Raw genomic sequence first — 17,021 nt, 5'->3', positions numbered from 1 at the left:
AGACAAGTGCGATCTCTTTGGATTTCATTAGTATGACAAAGAAAAGTGACTTGCCCCTTCACAGCACGCACTGAACACAGCAGAATAAAGGTACAAACATTTCAAAATCGACTGCAAACCGCCACTTGCTCTGAACTAAATGAGGAAAACGAGGTAATGCAACTTTCACAGTGACAAAGGAGAACACAAACTAGATAAACTACAACAGAACTAAACATTATTGTCCATAAAGGGTAATTTCAATTCATTTCAGGACAGATATTACAGTATCTAGATTAAAGATTTTGTTAGGCATGGCTGTCATACAACTATACAAAACTATTTTAAAAATGACTCTTGACTCTGTTCTCATGAAACGACATCCATAGCATTAGAGTGGATAGATTTCCAGACATGTATAAGAGTTCGCCAACAACAAATAATAAATTCTTTTAAAAACAGATGTTGTCCAATAAGAGTCTAAAATATAAATTAAACAAAGCACAAATACAATCAAACATCATAAAAATGTACAGGCAAAAAAAAAAAATAGTCCCAAACAGTGATCTGAACTATTGATGAGCTCAGGTAACCTAAATGATAATTCAGTAGATGGATCGCTTTGTAAAGGCCATGTCTATTTATGTGTCTGCAACATTTAATATTCAGAGAAGCACTTGGCTTGTGTCTATCTATGATGACAGATATTTACCCGTAAGGCAATGCTATTGCCCAAGAGCTCAGTACACTAAATGCTACTTGCTACTCCACATCAATGGCAATCCTCCTGAATGTTATAAATCATGGCAGGATTTGTAAAGTAACAACGCCTCTTTTCAGGTAGAAATATGACCTAAAATGAATGGGAAAAGTAGTGGTAGACTTTGGATGGATAATTGTAATCTAAAGCTGACTCACCGTTAAGTGTTAAAGTGTCTGTGTAGTGTAAAGATGAAAATGAAGTGTATAAAATTGTAAAGAAAGATGTGTGATAGGTTCAAATTCTGTATAATGTCACAACAAAGTAAAAACGAAAAACAATATTAATTGTTCTAAAGCTGTCGGACGTTACATTGAATCCAGCGGATGCAGCACAAAGGCAAGTGATTTAAGAACCGAGTGAATTGTGGAATGTGGGAGCAGCAGTGCATGCAGATATTCTGGTCCTATGAAACATTAAGGCACCAGAGGTATCAAATATCTACTTGTTTGTTTTTGTTTTGTTTTTTTATTTAAAAAAAAAAAAAAAAGATTTCCCAAGTCTTCTAAAGGCAGTTTCTGTGAGTGCATACGACATATCATGGAGGAGACTGAACGGATTTGCTTCATGCTTGAGCACCTGTCATCTTCTGCAACAGAGGGATCTGTAGAGGTAGAGAATGATTTAATAAGACATATAAAAATATGCTCTATATGGCGGCTGTAAGAATGGAACTGCATTTTTTTTATGATTTGTAGGAATAAAAAATGAATTGGTACTCCACCCACCATATTGGTTATCGATCACATTAGAGATTTTTTTTCTTTTACAGATTTTTATTTTTTATTATTATTTCAGAAATTTGTATCAGTATTGATTTATTTTTGGAAATATTTCAGCTGATAATGGGTGTTCATTCATTTATATTTATTAATTTAGTAGACAGTTTTATCCCCAGCAACCTAATGAGGAATACAACAAAGTGATTCATGTTAAATATTTACATTCAATTAGATATTTAATAATTTAAGAACTGTTAAAGGGTTAGTTCACCCAAAAATGAAAATTCTGTCAGTAATTACTCACCCTCACGTTGTTCCAACCATGTAAGTCTTTCGTTCATCTTCGGAACACAAATTAAGATATTTTTGATGAAATCTGACAGAATTCTGACTCTTCCATAGGCTTCCAGTGTGACCGAAACTCACCCGCCCAGAATAGTTATTAAAAACATCGTTAAAATATTCCAAGTGACTACAGTGACTCAATCTTAAGTATATCAAGCGATGAGAATACTTTTTGTGCGCAAAAACAAACAAAAATACCGACTTTATTCCACTATTCAATTCCTTCTCTCTGGGCCTCGTAGTGTTTTTGCGTAGCGCGTCTGTGTTGCACGTCACCACGCATCACACACATGACCTTCTTCGGCCAATTGTGAGCCTACGTGGTGACGTGCAACACAGACGCGCTACGCAAAAACACTACGAGGCCCAGAGAGAAGGAATTGAATAGTGGAATAAAGTCGGTATTTTTGTTTGTTTTTGCGCACAAAAAGTATTCTCGTCGCTTGATATACTTAAGATTGAGCCACTGAAGTCACTTGGAATATTTTAACGATGTTTTTAATAACTATTCTGGGCGGGTGAGTTTCGGTCACACTGGAAGCCTATGGAAGAGTCAGAATTCTGTCAGATTTCATCAAAAATATCTTAATTTGTGTTCCGAAGATGAACGAAAGACTTACATGGTTGGAACAACATGAGGGTGAGTAATTACTGACAGAATTTTCATTTTCGGGTGAACTAACCCTTTAATTCTAATCTTTATCAAATCTCAAAATGAATAGTTTTTTATACTGTACATTATAATGTTGTGATGCAAAAATTCACTTGTAGCATTAGTGTATAATAGTGTAGAATTGTAAAAGCAATCTTTTATCTCTACAGTTATCTCATATGATCTGGGCCTGAGATGCAAAATGTATAATACAATTATTGTCTCTTATTTAAATAAGTTTATCTATCTATCTGGAGATTATTGATTAATCGATTTATTATTTTTTACAGTGTACTTTAATGTACATTTTGAATGAACTGCCAGAAATGGCCAAAACATTTTTAAGATTGTGTTTTAATCAACAGCTGATTACATGATTTGATTTATATAATTATCTATATATATACTATATATTTGAGTATATGTATATAAAGTATAACCCCCACTCTCACCTTGGACAGGTCCACACCCGTGAGTGCATTTACAGACACGGGCAGCTCCGCGAGGAGACGGTTCACCTCCCCGGTCACACGGCTGCCGTCCCCACTCAGAATAACAATCTCATTGGTCTTGCCCAGAGGAGCAGATACCTTTCCTGCGATCTGTGGGGGATGGAAATTAGAAAATCAAAGTTAGAAAATCTAAATATGAAATCAAGGCCTTCAATACCCATGGTGATCTCGTACAACCGCACTGGGGATTCTCTATGACGGTAATCCAAATAAGTTCACTCACCCTGGGCAGCGCTTCTAGGACGAGCGCGGTCTTGGCGGCGTCTCCGTACTGCTGGTAGGCTTCTGCCTTCAGCCTCATACTCTCAGCCTCGGCCTTCCCCACAAATGAGATAGAAAGGGCCTCCGCCTCTCCGATCTTCCGAATCTTCTCTGCCTCGGCCTGAGCAGTCAGAACTTTCTTCAACCTGTTCAAATATAGCACCATTCATGTCAGTGTTTGTCACAAATCAGTTCATCAAAGATATAATGGATACATGATTAATCATATATCCTGTTTGGTTTTGAAGCAACATCTGTCCCACATCTGTGAAACATTTTACTTCTGAAAGTAAGAGATGCACAGATGGTGTAGCCTAACACCAAAAGATTGCAGGTTCAAAATCAAAGGAAGATCCAACTAGCAAGGCACTTAATCACGGTTACACAACAACTAGGTCAAATTTCACCCCAAAATCAAATGACTTTTAAAATATTTTTTCAAGTACATCCCCACCCAAATTTTCATGATCATATTATGTCCCAAGTTTTTTGTACTTTCCGTTACTCCTCAGTGTTTTTCAGTAGTTTGTTAATCTCTTTACTGTAAAGATGTGGTTTTATTATTCTATCTATTATTAGGGCCCAAGCCCTGAAAGGGCGAAGGCCCTATTGTTTTCGGTAGGATTATTATTATTATTATTATTATTATTTTGTCAACCTTTCGGGCACTTTTGGGGCCCTTAACATGCTCGAAAACTCTTGAAATTTTGCACACAGGTCAGAACCCGCGGCCATCAGGGCCGGGCTGAAGCTGGTACCCGGGCGTGGCAGGGGGGCTCGACAGCGCCCCCTGGAACGGGATCCGAACACTTGTCCATAAATCAGACACGCTTGCATGTAATAATATGAAACTCGGTACACTAAGGCCCCGTTCACACCGCAAGTCTTAATGCTCAATTCTGATTTTTTGCTCAGATCCGATTTTTTGATTGGCTGTTCACATTACCTTTTAAAATGTGACCTATATCTGATTGCAGTGTGAACTGTTTGAGGTTTCAAACTAACCCGCATGCGCAAAAGAACAATAACAATGACATCAGACGCAGCACGCGGTTGCATTAAAGTTCGGGAGGTTATGGAGGAAGTAAGCATGTTCGCATTTATTTCAAAATGTTTGTGTAATGGAAGCCGTGAAATTAATGAGCAGGTGCTGAGGAGGAGAAGAACGAGGAGAAAGAGAGCAAAATTGGCTATTTTTGCCTTTTGCGGGTTTATGGCTGTAAATTCACTACAGAGGTCTGTGTGGATGCGTAGTTTGACACTGCAACCACGTTCTCCTGTGTCCCCGTTCTTCCATTTCGTGTGCATTTTTTTCAAAAACGGAGCGGTTACGGTAGGATCCTTCTAGTTTAGCTTGAATTGAAGTATCTCCCCATATACTAATTAGGTCTAACACCTCACTCTCCCTCCATTGACTCACTCCATCACTGTTTTCCATATCTAGTCAAGTTTTTAATGTTAGGCTACTGTCTGTGTCTGTTGTGTCTAGGGCTCCGTCGCATAATTGTGTCAAATGTCGACGTAGATTGACGTAAAAGTCGCATCAAATCCGCCGTGGTTGTTCACACTGCGGCCGCATTGAAAAAAATCAGATCTGGGTCTGATTCAGGACCACATATGTATGTGGTCCAAATCTGATTTGAAAAAATCAGATCTGGGCTAGATTTGAGTGTTCACACTACCTCTGAAGAAGTCTGACCTGGTCACTTGACCCCAAAAAAATCAGATTTGGGCCACTTTTGCCTGCAGTGTGAACGGGGCCATATAGACCTCATCGGGCCGAACAACTTTCGTGCTCTAAGTTTTACGCCAGACCAACAGGAAGTCGGCTATTATAGGTTGTTTGGAAACGCATGCTGTGGAATTTGATGTACTCCTCCTAGGAAATTCATCCATTCGCCTCCAAACTCGGTCGGCATGAAGTCAAGACATTGAGGATGCTAAATTGCGGACGGATTTTTGATATCTCGAACGGTTTGGCCGTGGCAAGGAAACAAATTTATGGCGAATAATTCAAACAGGAAGTGTGTTATAACTTCTGCATACATTAACTGATCTTGATGAAACTTCAGCAGTGTGTTCGTTGTAAGAGGCCGATCACATGGATGTGACATTTGTGAGTCAAAGTTATAGCGCCACCAACTGGCAACAGGAAGTGTGTCACTTTCAAAATGCTTTGAAATCACCTTCTTATTTTTACCCGATTTGCTTCAAACTTTATGTGTATAATGTAAACACACGGCAGATGTAGACCTGTGAAAGGATTATTGATATCTTAGATACTGTTGCCGTGGCAACGCATCAAACTTTAATATTCTTTTCGGATGCTTTTGAGACTCTTCACATGCTTGAAAATGCATGAAACTCGACAGACACATCACATTTATTATCCAGTAGACATGTGCAAAGTTTCAGAAACGGGCGTGGTGAAATGGCTCAGTAGCGCCACCTTTAGTCAAAATTGGGGGGGTTAGTTTTATCAACAGCAACAAAACTTGGTATGTGTATTGTTCTCATCAAGACGGACAACTTTCTAATTTACAGTAACTAGCTCGGACCAAGAGGAAGAGAGATATTTTGGTTTGAATGTGGATTTTCTGGAGAATTTTCTCTCCCTCTCTCTGTCTCTCTGTGTGTGTGAGGGGAGGGGGGGATTTGACTATTGCTTTTATATTGTTAATCAAGGTTTCAGGGGCTTTTGGGGTCCTTAACGTGCTCAAAAACTCTTGAAACTTTGCACACAGGTCAGAACCCCCTGGCATCAGGGCCGGGCTGAAGCTGGTACCCGGGCGTGGCAGGGGGGCTCAACAGCGCCCCCTTGAACTGGGTCTGAAAACTTGGTCCATAGATCAAACACGCTTGCATGAATTAATATGAAACTCGGTACACATATAGATCTCATCGGGCCGAACAACTTTTCCCCCGTCAAGTTTTACGCCAGCCCAACAGGAACTCGGCTATTATGGGTTGTTTGGAAAACGCTTGCTATGGAATGTGAAGTACTCCTCCTAGAGAATTCATCCAATCCCCACCAAACTCGGTGTGCATGAAGTCAAGTCATTGAGGATGCTAAATTGCGGAAGGATTTTTGATATCTCGAACAGTTTGGCCGTGGCGAGGAAACAAATTTATGGCGAGAAAAGAGAAACACGAAGCGGTATAACTTCTGCATACATTAACTGATCTTGATGAAACTTCACCAGTGTGTTCGTGGTAAGAGGCCGATCAGATGGATGTAACTATTGTGAGTCAAAGTTATAGCACCACCAACTGGCAGCAGGAAGTGTGTCACTTTCAAAATGCCTTTGACAAAAGTGGGGGGGGTTAGTTGTATACAATAACAAAAATCAGTACGTACATTGGTCTCATCGAGCCGGACAACTTTCTAATTTAAAGTAATTTGCTCCGACCAACAGGAAGTCAGATATTTAGGTCTGAATGTGGATTTTTGGGATATTTCAGACTTTGAGTTTTTAGCTACTCCTCCTAACTGGTTTATTTTTTTCACACCAAACGTTTTCAACACGATGAAAATACATTAAAGATGCTAAATTGTGAACGGATATTAAATATTTCAAACGGTTTTGCTATAGTGAGGGACTAAAGTAATGTACAAAAAGGAAACTAAAAGCCTCATCTTCTAAAAATGTAATTAAAAAAACATTTATTTCTATATAAAAGTATACAAATATCACAACTAAACCCATTTTATTCTTTTTTTTTTTCAATTTAATAATTATTTAAAAGTTTAAAATTAGTAACTGTACTATTTAGTCCCATAAAAGTCAAGTCATACATAGGGCTATACTGCCCTCTTGTGTTCAAAATCAGGTAGGCCTATTGTATCTATATAAAAATATACTAGGTAATATGTGACTTTGAGAATATTTTACCACCGGTTAATCGACGTGTGACACCACTGGGGGCTTTTGAATCGCCAACTTAAAAACGAAAGTAAAATATGTTCGTCCGCACTGACATTGATAGTGCTTGAGCAAGCATTTCAAATGAATTCCTATGGAAGTAGGAATTAACTGAAAAACATTCCTCGCTCGTTCCTCGCCGTGGACGCGCACCGTTATGAATGCCCGTGCAGCCGTGAGCATTTTAGTTTAATTTTAAAATTAGCGCCTTTCGGGGGGTGGATTGCTTGAAATTATTTTACAAAAGCACAATGTTGTGTTTTATTGCGACTGTACACAAATATAAGTTAACACTTTGCAGTTTGAATGTCGTCCTGTATAATGACGGAGTATGTTTTTATGTGTCCACTGTTCAAACGCGCCCACGCCACACACACACACACACACACACACACACACACACACACACACACACACACACATACACACACACACACACGGTTTACTATCTTTGTGGGGACTCTCCATAGCCTTAATTTTTTTATACTGTATAAACTGTATATGCTATCTCCTCACACTAACCCTACCCCTAAACCTACCTATCACAGAAAACTTTCTGCATTTTTACATTTCAAAAAAAATCTCATTCTGTATGATTTATAAGCTTGTTTACCCATGGGGACCTCTATTTAGGTCCCCACTGTGACACGAGTCCCCATGAGTCTGTATGCATTCAGGTTGAAGTCCCCACCGGGATAGAAAAACATGAACACACACACACACACACATTCCAGCATTGTAATCTTGACATCGCAGCCTGTTCATTATGGCCTTCATAAAATATAATAATAAAATAGTCAACCTTACATATAACAATTACACTGCTCTAAATAGTCAGTAGTACAATTCATACATTCACAGTAAGCACCGCTCCACTGTGGTGTTTCCAAGCACATTTTTGCGCTTGTGAAGAGGATGATTTTTTCCGTCGATATTGGAACACGAGTGAAGAACAAAGCCTATAATAAAGAATAGTTTAGCATCCAAATACATCGCAAATGTTGAAACATTTTGATTCTAATGAGAGGGTTACGTGAGCCCAACACTGCTTTCTTTCATTTTTATTTTTACATTAAATTTAAAGGATTTGTTGTGGAATATTTTGAGTGTATCATAAAATCAGAATAATTCTCTCGATTTCTCTCGGTAAGTCAAGGAATATTTTTGGTCTTTTATATATATATATATATATATATATATATATATATATATATATATATATAAATATAGCTGCGAGCAGCGATTACGGGCCAAAGCCGGCGGTACCGCCACCCCGGTGCCTTTAGGTAACTAAAGGCACCGGGGTTGCGGTGCCACCGGCTTGGGCCCGTAATCGCTGCTCGCAGCTATATTTGTTTTTATTACCTTTATTATTATATTATTAATAGTGCTGTCAAATCATTTAATCGCATCCAACATAAAAGTGTGTTTATGTAATATATGTGTATATATATTATTATATTTATTATTTATTATATTATATATATATATATATATATATATATATGTCTGTGTGTATACTGTATATACACACATATACATTTATAATGTGTTTGTGTATATGTACATGCTCCCCCACCCCACCCCCATATATATATATATATATATTGTATATACATACATATATATTTCATAAACACATACTTTTATGTTAGATGTGATTATTCGTTTTAACATTAATAGCTTCTAATGAAACATTTATTTATATGTATTCATATATTATTAACATTATTATAATATATTAAAATATTGATGCATTTAGATCACACTCACTTCTGCCCTTCAGCCAGCTGCTGCATCTTGTAAGCCTCAGCTTCAGCTGGACGCTTGACCGTAGCGGTTAGCTCCTTCTCTGTCCTCTCAATCTCTTTTTCCTCGATGGTGATCTGCTTTTTCCTCTGCACCACCTCGATTTCAATCTCCTCCAATCTGATCTTCTGCTGCTCTTTAGCTGCCTGCAGTTCATAGGCCAGCTGAGACTCGGCTTTCTGCGTGGAGGAGAGACACATATCACACGATTGCCATCACTCTCATCTGAGACTGAGAAATATGAACGTATAAGCCCACATCCGGGCGGCTACCAAGATGACTGAGATTTAAGATGAAGGCCCTGGGCTGAAATGAAATTCAATCCAACCTTAGTGTTCACTTCTTGATTGAAAGCAGCTTTCTGCAGCTCCAGCTCTCGCTTGGAGTCGGCCATTTTAGTGTCCGCCAAGAACTTCACATCCATCATTTCTTTCTTGCACTCAGCTTCCTGATCAGGGACGTGGGAGAAAACAGAGGCTAATGAATGCCACACATCTAATGGATAATGCATTAGTAATAAAGAAAGCGAAGCCAGAAGTCTCTTACTCTAATCCCAGCATCCCTCTCTGCCTCGGCCACTCCGATGTCGGCGTCCCTTTGTACCGCCGCTGTCTGCGTTTTTCCAAGAGAGCTCAAGTACTCCATCTTATCATAGACATCCTGTTAAAAAAGGTCAAATTAGATTTTTTATTACTTGCTTTAATGTTTCTTTATAATTATTTAGATTATAATAATTGACTATGACTTAAAAGTATATGAAATAATTAATAAAATATATTATAATAATGTGTGTGTGACAGTGTGTTGTTATTGTTGTTAGCTAAAACTATTAAACGTAGTTATAGTTTGCATTACCTGAAATAAAGCTGAAATAACATAAAATATAAAATCTGAATAAAATTAAAACTTAAAAAAAAAACTTAAATGAAAAATAGTCATGTTGCCTTAATGAAAACGTTTACTAAACTAAAACTGAAATAAAAATAAACTCAAGCAAAAAAAAAAACTAATAAAAATTACAAAAGCACATAGCAAAACTACTAAACTAAAGTTAAGTTTACATGACAACCATGCACTAAAAACGGAAACGTTTTTCCTTTGCATTTTTCATGTACAAACGACAACGTTGTCAAAACGGTCCCCATTCACACGGATCCTCGAAAACGACTAAAAACACTATTTTATTTTATTCAGTAGTTGGCGATGTCACTTTGTAAAGAAACACTACGCGCCTATAGACTGAACACGTAATGCATATGCGCATTACGTCACCGACCAAAACGCATAAAAAGTTTTATGTTTTTACTTGAAACTTAGCCTGGCTAACGTCAGACCTCTTTCTCATTGAGACGTGGTCTGGGAACCACATGTTCATTTTCTCATATTTGAGGCGTGGTTTACGAATGCCCAGAGCCGTTTATTGGGCGCTACGAATGTCTATCAAATGCGCCTGTACGTAGCTCATAGCCAATCGTTTCAATTATACCAGATGACGTATGTCGAGCGACAGAAATTCAACGAGGAAGAAGACGAAATAAACTTGCGTTCTAAACTACTTAGAACACTATCTAAGGCTGCATCGAAAGGTAACTTCACATCTGATGCCATGTTGGATCCATGGATATAAACAAACTGCTTCGGTGTGTCGCATAGACGTCATCATCGTCTTGCTGCTCCCTCCCTGTTCTGTGATTGGTTCCCTTTTTGAGGGGAAAATCTGGTCCATGGTGTCCAGGCTGCCTAGCAGCGTGAATAAAATCGCGCTGCGCGCAAGTCAGCATGAGGAAACCCAGGCTACTTGAAACCTATGTCATGTAAACGCCCCTCAAAATAAAAATAAAATGAAACCTGTTAATATTATAATTGGGGTATTTATTTTATACTAATTAATATATAAGAAATACTATAACATTATATAAATTATACTAAAATAACACTTATTTTAGGATTAATATATAAACAAATGAGTCTGGCAGTTTGATATTTACAAGTGCACTGGTCCTTGAGGTCTATAATGGAGGTGGGCCACTTGTCTGTGAGTATGACTTTGCATTAAGAAACACCCAAAGCTCACTTTTATGGTAAAGCTGAGGATCTCAATGCCCATCCGGCCCACGTCAGGAGCTGCCACCTCCCTTACCAGCTGAGCAAACTGATCTCTGTCCTGGTAGATCTGCTCCACAGTTAAAGTGCCTATCGTTGTAACAGCAACGAAACATTAGCTTCATAGAATCACATTTGAATGTTTTTCAATGAGGTTATTAGAATTGTTGGTAATATATTAACCTAAGATTGAACGCAAATGTCCCTCCAGGGTTTGCAGGACCACAGCCTTGATTTCCACGACAGACTTTCCCAGAAACTGCTCACAGGCGACGGCCAGCAAGTCTTTGTCAGTCATAACCTTGATCTGACAAAAACACAAGACGACAGTAAAATTCATTTCGCTTTCTTTTGCAAAAATCTTTTGAAATAAAAGTTAATGCATTAAGTGTTAATAATAATACTTTTTCAAACGTTTAGGGGGTCAGTAACATTTTAAGTGTTTTTTAAAGAAGTCTCTTCAGCTCACAAAGGCTGCATTTATTTGGTCAAAACAATACAAACCGGCATATTGTGAAATATTATTACAATTTAAAATAACAGTTTTCAATTTGAATAAATTTTACAATATCATTCACTTCTGTGATGCAAAACTGAATTTTCAGCCTCATTACTCCAGTCTTCAGTGTCACATGATCCTTTAGAAATCATTCTAATATGATGATTTGCTGCTCAAGAAAAACTACTTATCAATGTTGAAAAGGGTTTTTTATGAAAAGAAAATTTTAAAAGAAGAGCATTTATTAAGAGACTTCTTTTGTAAAATTATTGTAAAATTATAAATGTCTTTACTGTCACTTTTCTTTTAATAAATCCTTTCTGAATAAAACCCCAAACTTTTGAATGGTAGTGTATACTGTAACTTTCAAGTACAAAAACATAATTTAATTATATCAATTCAAATAATGTCTGATACTAAGCTCCAAAAGTGAATCAATCATTAATATACCATTATGATACTATATTCTATATATATATATATATGTCTAATCCTGTTCCTTAAGATCCAGAGATCTTCCTCCAGAGCTTAGCTCCAGGGTTCCAATCCTGCAAGGTAGATCCTCCAGGGATAGGATGGATCACCCCAACATTTGTGTTCACATCTAATGATAGAAATCTAATCATACATTTAATAAAACAACAGTAAATGAGCTGTGAGTGGTCCATGAGAGAGTGTTTACTTGAGCAACTCCTGTAACTGTAATGGCGACTCCCTCCGCTGTCTCCACGTCTTCACACTTAGGCTGTAGTGTCATAATCTCTAGTGTAATTCTAGGGGGGAAAAATAACCAGAAGTTAAACGCAACCTTTATGAAGAGTGACTAGGGCAAGAAAAACCTGTTATTCCTAAGCTTGTTAGCATTGCAGAATTCAACAAATGGGACAAAAGTGCAATAGCAGTGGCTGACAGGAAGAACTGTATGCAGTCGAGAGATGGTCAAACGCTGCAAACGCTGCGCTCAATAGAAAAGCATCAGATCAGCTCATAAATCAACCATTTCAGCTGATCATGGAAATTTAAGATGTGAACGGAAATAGAATAATATCAATATCTGAATGACAGATGTATTAAAATATATCAAGCGATCTCTGAAGACTTCTGTACAGCATGCACATTGCACAGCCAGACTGGTTTGACAAGCACACCTGACCAGGTGCGGCTTTTAGTTTTCTAAGGTCAAGCATTGTAATTATAACCAAACATTGATTCATTGTTGTTAAGGTGAACTTTGAATGCATTTACTTCACCACACAGTGAAATTTGGTCCTGTGATCCTCATTTATTTGACTGTTGTTACCTCTGGGTGTCTGTTATAAGCCACCATGCCCACGCCCAGCCTCCCACCACATACGTCTTTGAATCTGCCCCACAACAGGCACCTAGGAGAGAATAAAAACACACGCATGTGATGGCAGTGATAATCTCAACAGACATAGTCAAACATTACAAGGATATGATCTAATGAACTGAGTTCAATGGGGATTCAAACATGAGGTGAACTAGAAGATGCAAAGATGTCTACGCTTAAAGTCATACCATGATAGCCTGACTGAATATTACCATATTTATGCAGTATGGCAGGGGTTTTCAAACGGGTTCAAGAAAAAGTTTAGAGAAAAACAGGGTAAAAAAAATGACACAAAATAAATAACTGAAATAAGATGAACGTAAAATAGAAGTTAGGCTAAATAATTTTATTAAAACATCACTTTTAAACAAATAAATAATACATCTAACAGTACATAACAGAAACGAAATATTTTCTAAATAATAATTTAACGCATTGACTATTAATTTGTAACCGTATAAATTCGGTCTTTATGCATAACAATTGGGCTAATAGCTGCATTTTAAATTTTAGGATGAGGGGCTGTCGCACCAGGATATAAAAGATTAAAAAACCCTGTACTATGGTATTAACTGAATTTGGACATGTACAGTACCATGGTGGTCCTACAGTATTCTTGGAAGTACCATGTAAATAACATGGTATTATCATTTGATATCATTACTGTAGCACAATATAGTCACAGTACCTTTTAAATGTAGTAAAAAAAATGCAATGTAATAACAACATTTCACTACTATGTACTAAAGTGGCCGTTTCTATGAGGATTGAGAGCATAGTATAATTAGTATGAATGAATAACTGAGTTATTATAGGCTATATTAAATCATGGTAACAGTGTAAAGGGATGCACCCGACAAACATTGTGATATGCATAATAATGAGGAGAATTATTTGTAAACACTGATTTTCATAACTGAATAGACTACGTTTACGTTTGGATTTGTACTAAGTTTCGGACATATGCAAAATTAAAAACGAAAATTGATTAAAACAGTTATGAATGAGTCTCGTGTAAGTTAAATGCGGAAGAGCTGGGCTAACGTAACTGTTAGCTGTAGCTAGCTAACACGACTGGATGATATTATTTACCACTCAATTCATAATACATGCGAAAGCAAACAGTGAAATAAACACCTCATTAAATAATTAATGCAATAATTGTTTGAAAATAATTAGGTCTTAATTATTGCAAGATATTGTAAACACAGATTATTACGATACCTGACACAACGAGCGCTTCATTTGGTCCAACAGTCAGGCAGCAACCCATACTTGCATTTAATATCGATCAGTAATCCTTTCGTGTATATTCCTAAATGTTTAATAAAGCGTTTATTTAGCAGCTTTTGGAATCGTAAAATCTATAGATCCCCACCCTAGTGAGAGAATGAATGTTTGTCAACAGAAGCGACCCTGCCCACCACAGAAGGAAGGAAGGGAGAGAGGGACGTGATCCTGTATGGGTGTGTGCTAAACCTAGCGAGCTCCCTACCTAGACAGCACTTTTGAGCGTACGAACGGGCCTATGATGTCCAAAATGCTATCTAGGTAGGCAGCTCACTGGGTTTTTGGGACACAGGCTCCTTGTTGTCATGATTACTAAAACGCTGACTGTATTCACTGTATTCCCATCTTGTCTCCATTCACTGTTTGATTTTATAGTCCTGAGGAATAGACTTTATGCCTTTCTGCATTTTACAATTAAGACTTGGCAAGTGATTGACGTTTACAGAAAGTACTGTGGTAAACCATGATATTGTGATATAGCCTAACGGTTACCATTATATTGAATGATTATCACATTCATGTACCATATGTTTTTAGACTTTTAAGAATTGTTTGCGTTGAGACATACTGAAATGAAGAATTTTTTTTAAAAGATTTGTTTAATTAATAATATAATATAATAAGAAATTATCAAAGAAAATATAAGACAAAATGAAAGAAAATATGAGAAAAAATGAAATATTGGTTAAATTAATTATATAATATAATATATAAACATTATTTTATAACATTTTATAATAATATAATATAATATATTTTAAATGGGATCAAATGTGATCCAGTATAATTCCCATTCAGTAGGTGGCGCGTTGAGCCCAAGTTACCGTTGCGTTTTCTCGACCTCAGCGAGGAAGACACGTGGGAAAAGCTTACTGCACATGCGCGGTTATATAGGCTGCAGTGGGCACTGGGCAGCAGCAGTGACTAGACAAGCGCTTTATCGACACAAGCAAGAGCACAGGTGCCGAATAACCCAGAAAAATGCTCTTTTAAACAATCGCACGTCTCATCCCGAAGCCAGAGAGTAAGTTTTGCTTTCGACACCTCCAATCTGGTCATTTTAATGCGGGTTTAAGAAGCTGTGAGATGAAAGCCGGGCAGTGGCTCGCACAAAGAAGACACAGGCTATATGCTAGTGGCAGTAGCAAGAGTAGAGGCAGAGCCAAGACAGGCTGAGATCACACTCTAATCACCCTTCAGATTGGTTGCTAGTTAGCTGGGCATGAGATGACCACGAGAAACTTTCAATCATCCGGATACATCTTATCTACAGGGCAGATGTGTGCTGTAATGACCCTAAATTGTGTAAGTGTGTTTGTGTTGGTCTGGGGTAATTTTAATGCATGTAGCTTGTAGCTAAGCAAAGTTGGTGGATAGAAGATTTATTATAGGGTGGATGATATAGCAATAACAAATTGTACAGTCAAATTAAAGTGCTTTGTTTTTATGCTTGGCTAACTGTGTTAGAGAGTCACAATGTAGCTCAGCTTATCAAGTTGTTTTTAATTAAGATTGTAAATGTGTATCAGCTTAAATGTCCTCTAAAAATACTGCTTGGCTATACAGTATTTGCTTGTACGAGCTCTGAACTGTGAGTTTGTCTAGATATTGAACTCCGTTCAAAGGTTTTTTTTGAAGAGCACCACCTAAATAAACAACTCCCCCCTACCATTGGTTCGTTTTGGGGATGATATAACAGCACATACATGGGTCATCTCTAATTCTTCACAGATCCAGAGTGTTTCAGGCATTGTGAGTGTCACATTCAGCTGATAACACCTCTTTTACTGTAAAATTTAAAACAGGTCCCTGATGTAATAGTTGGGGGTTGGGTGCATGGAACATGTCAGGCTCTGTCTCGACTGCACTTTTTGACACCTGCACATCTCAGATTGGATGAATCAGCTGGGAGCATGTGGCCTGTGGTCGTGCTGCCGCATCCCCTGCCGTGCCCCTGGGCACCTGCCAGGCAGACGGGAAAATGCGTTTGCATCGCACTCCTGACACTCAAACTGCAGGGTGTGCACCGTGGGCCCTGACACCAGCTGTTTCAGAGAGCTATTTAAAAAGGTCATGCTTGAATGCATGGTATTTAAATAAATGGCTACAATGAGGCAATTACAGAGATCTATAGCTACAGCGTTTGATGGATGTTCAGGTGAATTAGCAAGGGTAGGGCCTTTGTACACTTCCGTGATTGCCGTTTTTTGCGGCTGGCTGTAAATCATGTTATTTGTTGACATTCTACTCAATATTACTTACTTAGCTTGTTGGGATATTCATGGTGTGGTGATTTTTATTCTGCAACTCTTTTAATCTAAGACTTTTTGATTATTGCTTCTGCTGTGTTGCGCCAAACCACCACTAATTAAAATAGAAATTTCCGCCGTTATAATTTATTACTCTCATTAAGTCCCATTGCACAGTGTGTTCCATTAAACCTATGTCTGCACGTAAAATTGGATTTCTTTAATGACGCCCTCAGAGGAGAAAATAGCCAATGTTTCTTTTTTTACACCATGTATTTTAAGAGACAATTGATGTGAATCCGTTTTTGTTCGTGACATGAATGTTTCCTTTGCAGTGTGATGAGGAGTAAAAGTCCAATGTTGCATTAGTCTCATTGTGACATGCTGGCCTGTCTGCCGGTATCAAACCCCTCCTTCCAGCTTCTCTCGTACACGCAGATGAACACTGGACTTCAGAAATGTAAGCTGCCGTTAACTGAAATGAGCTTTGTTCTGATTAGGCTGCATGTATGTTTGACCTAGTTTATCCCTTTGTTAGTGAAACAGATGCTCTTCCTCTTGACCCT

At 37.9% G+C, this 17,021-nt stretch overlaps 2 protein-coding genes across 2 annotated transcripts in view; one reads left to right on the top strand and one right to left on the bottom strand.

Annotated features, from left to right (window-relative positions):
• flot2b (flotillin 2b) overlaps positions 1 to 14,366 on the bottom strand; it is a 14,947-nt gene extending 581 nt beyond the window's left edge. Inside the window, exons 1-11 of the mRNA XM_081370141.1 lie at positions 14,141 to 14,366; positions 12,866 to 12,947; positions 12,248 to 12,338; positions 11,250 to 11,373; positions 11,038 to 11,156; positions 9,510 to 9,623; positions 9,292 to 9,411; positions 8,928 to 9,142; positions 3,194 to 3,377; positions 2,911 to 3,060; positions 1 to 1,343 (exon numbers count right to left, since the gene is read on the bottom strand). The exon at positions 1 to 1,343 is cut by the window's left edge and continues 581 nt beyond it. Coding sequence (XP_081226267.1) covers positions 1,305 to 1,343; positions 2,911 to 3,060; positions 3,194 to 3,377; positions 8,928 to 9,142; positions 9,292 to 9,411; positions 9,510 to 9,623; positions 11,038 to 11,156; positions 11,250 to 11,373; positions 12,248 to 12,338; positions 12,866 to 12,947; positions 14,141 to 14,189 — 1,287 coding nt within the window. The 5' untranslated portion in view covers positions 14,190 to 14,366 and the 3' untranslated portion in view covers positions 1 to 1,304. The remainder of the gene's footprint in view (positions 1,344 to 2,910; positions 3,061 to 3,193; positions 3,378 to 8,927; positions 9,143 to 9,291; positions 9,412 to 9,509; positions 9,624 to 11,037; positions 11,157 to 11,249; positions 11,374 to 12,247; positions 12,339 to 12,865; positions 12,948 to 14,140) is intronic.
• Positions 14,367 to 15,096: 730 nt separating this feature from the next.
• The window catches only part of fam222bb (family with sequence similarity 222 member Bb), a 6,300-nt gene continuing 4,375 nt past the window's right edge, over positions 15,097 to 17,021 (top strand). The window contains exons 1-2 of the mRNA XM_081371064.1: positions 15,097 to 15,230; positions 16,791 to 16,915. Of these exons, the coding sequence (XP_081227190.1) occupies positions 16,837 to 16,915 (79 nt within the window). The 5' untranslated portion in view covers positions 15,097 to 15,230; positions 16,791 to 16,836. The remainder of the gene's footprint in view (positions 15,231 to 16,790; positions 16,916 to 17,021) is intronic.

The sequence above is a fragment of the Scardinius erythrophthalmus genome (genome assembly GCF_964197995.2).
Source record: "Scardinius erythrophthalmus genome assembly, chromosome: 7".
NCBI classification, from domain to species: domain Eukaryota; kingdom Metazoa; phylum Chordata; class Actinopteri; order Cypriniformes; family Leuciscidae; genus Scardinius; species Scardinius erythrophthalmus.
This window is presented reverse-complemented; position numbering and strand designations above follow the sequence as displayed.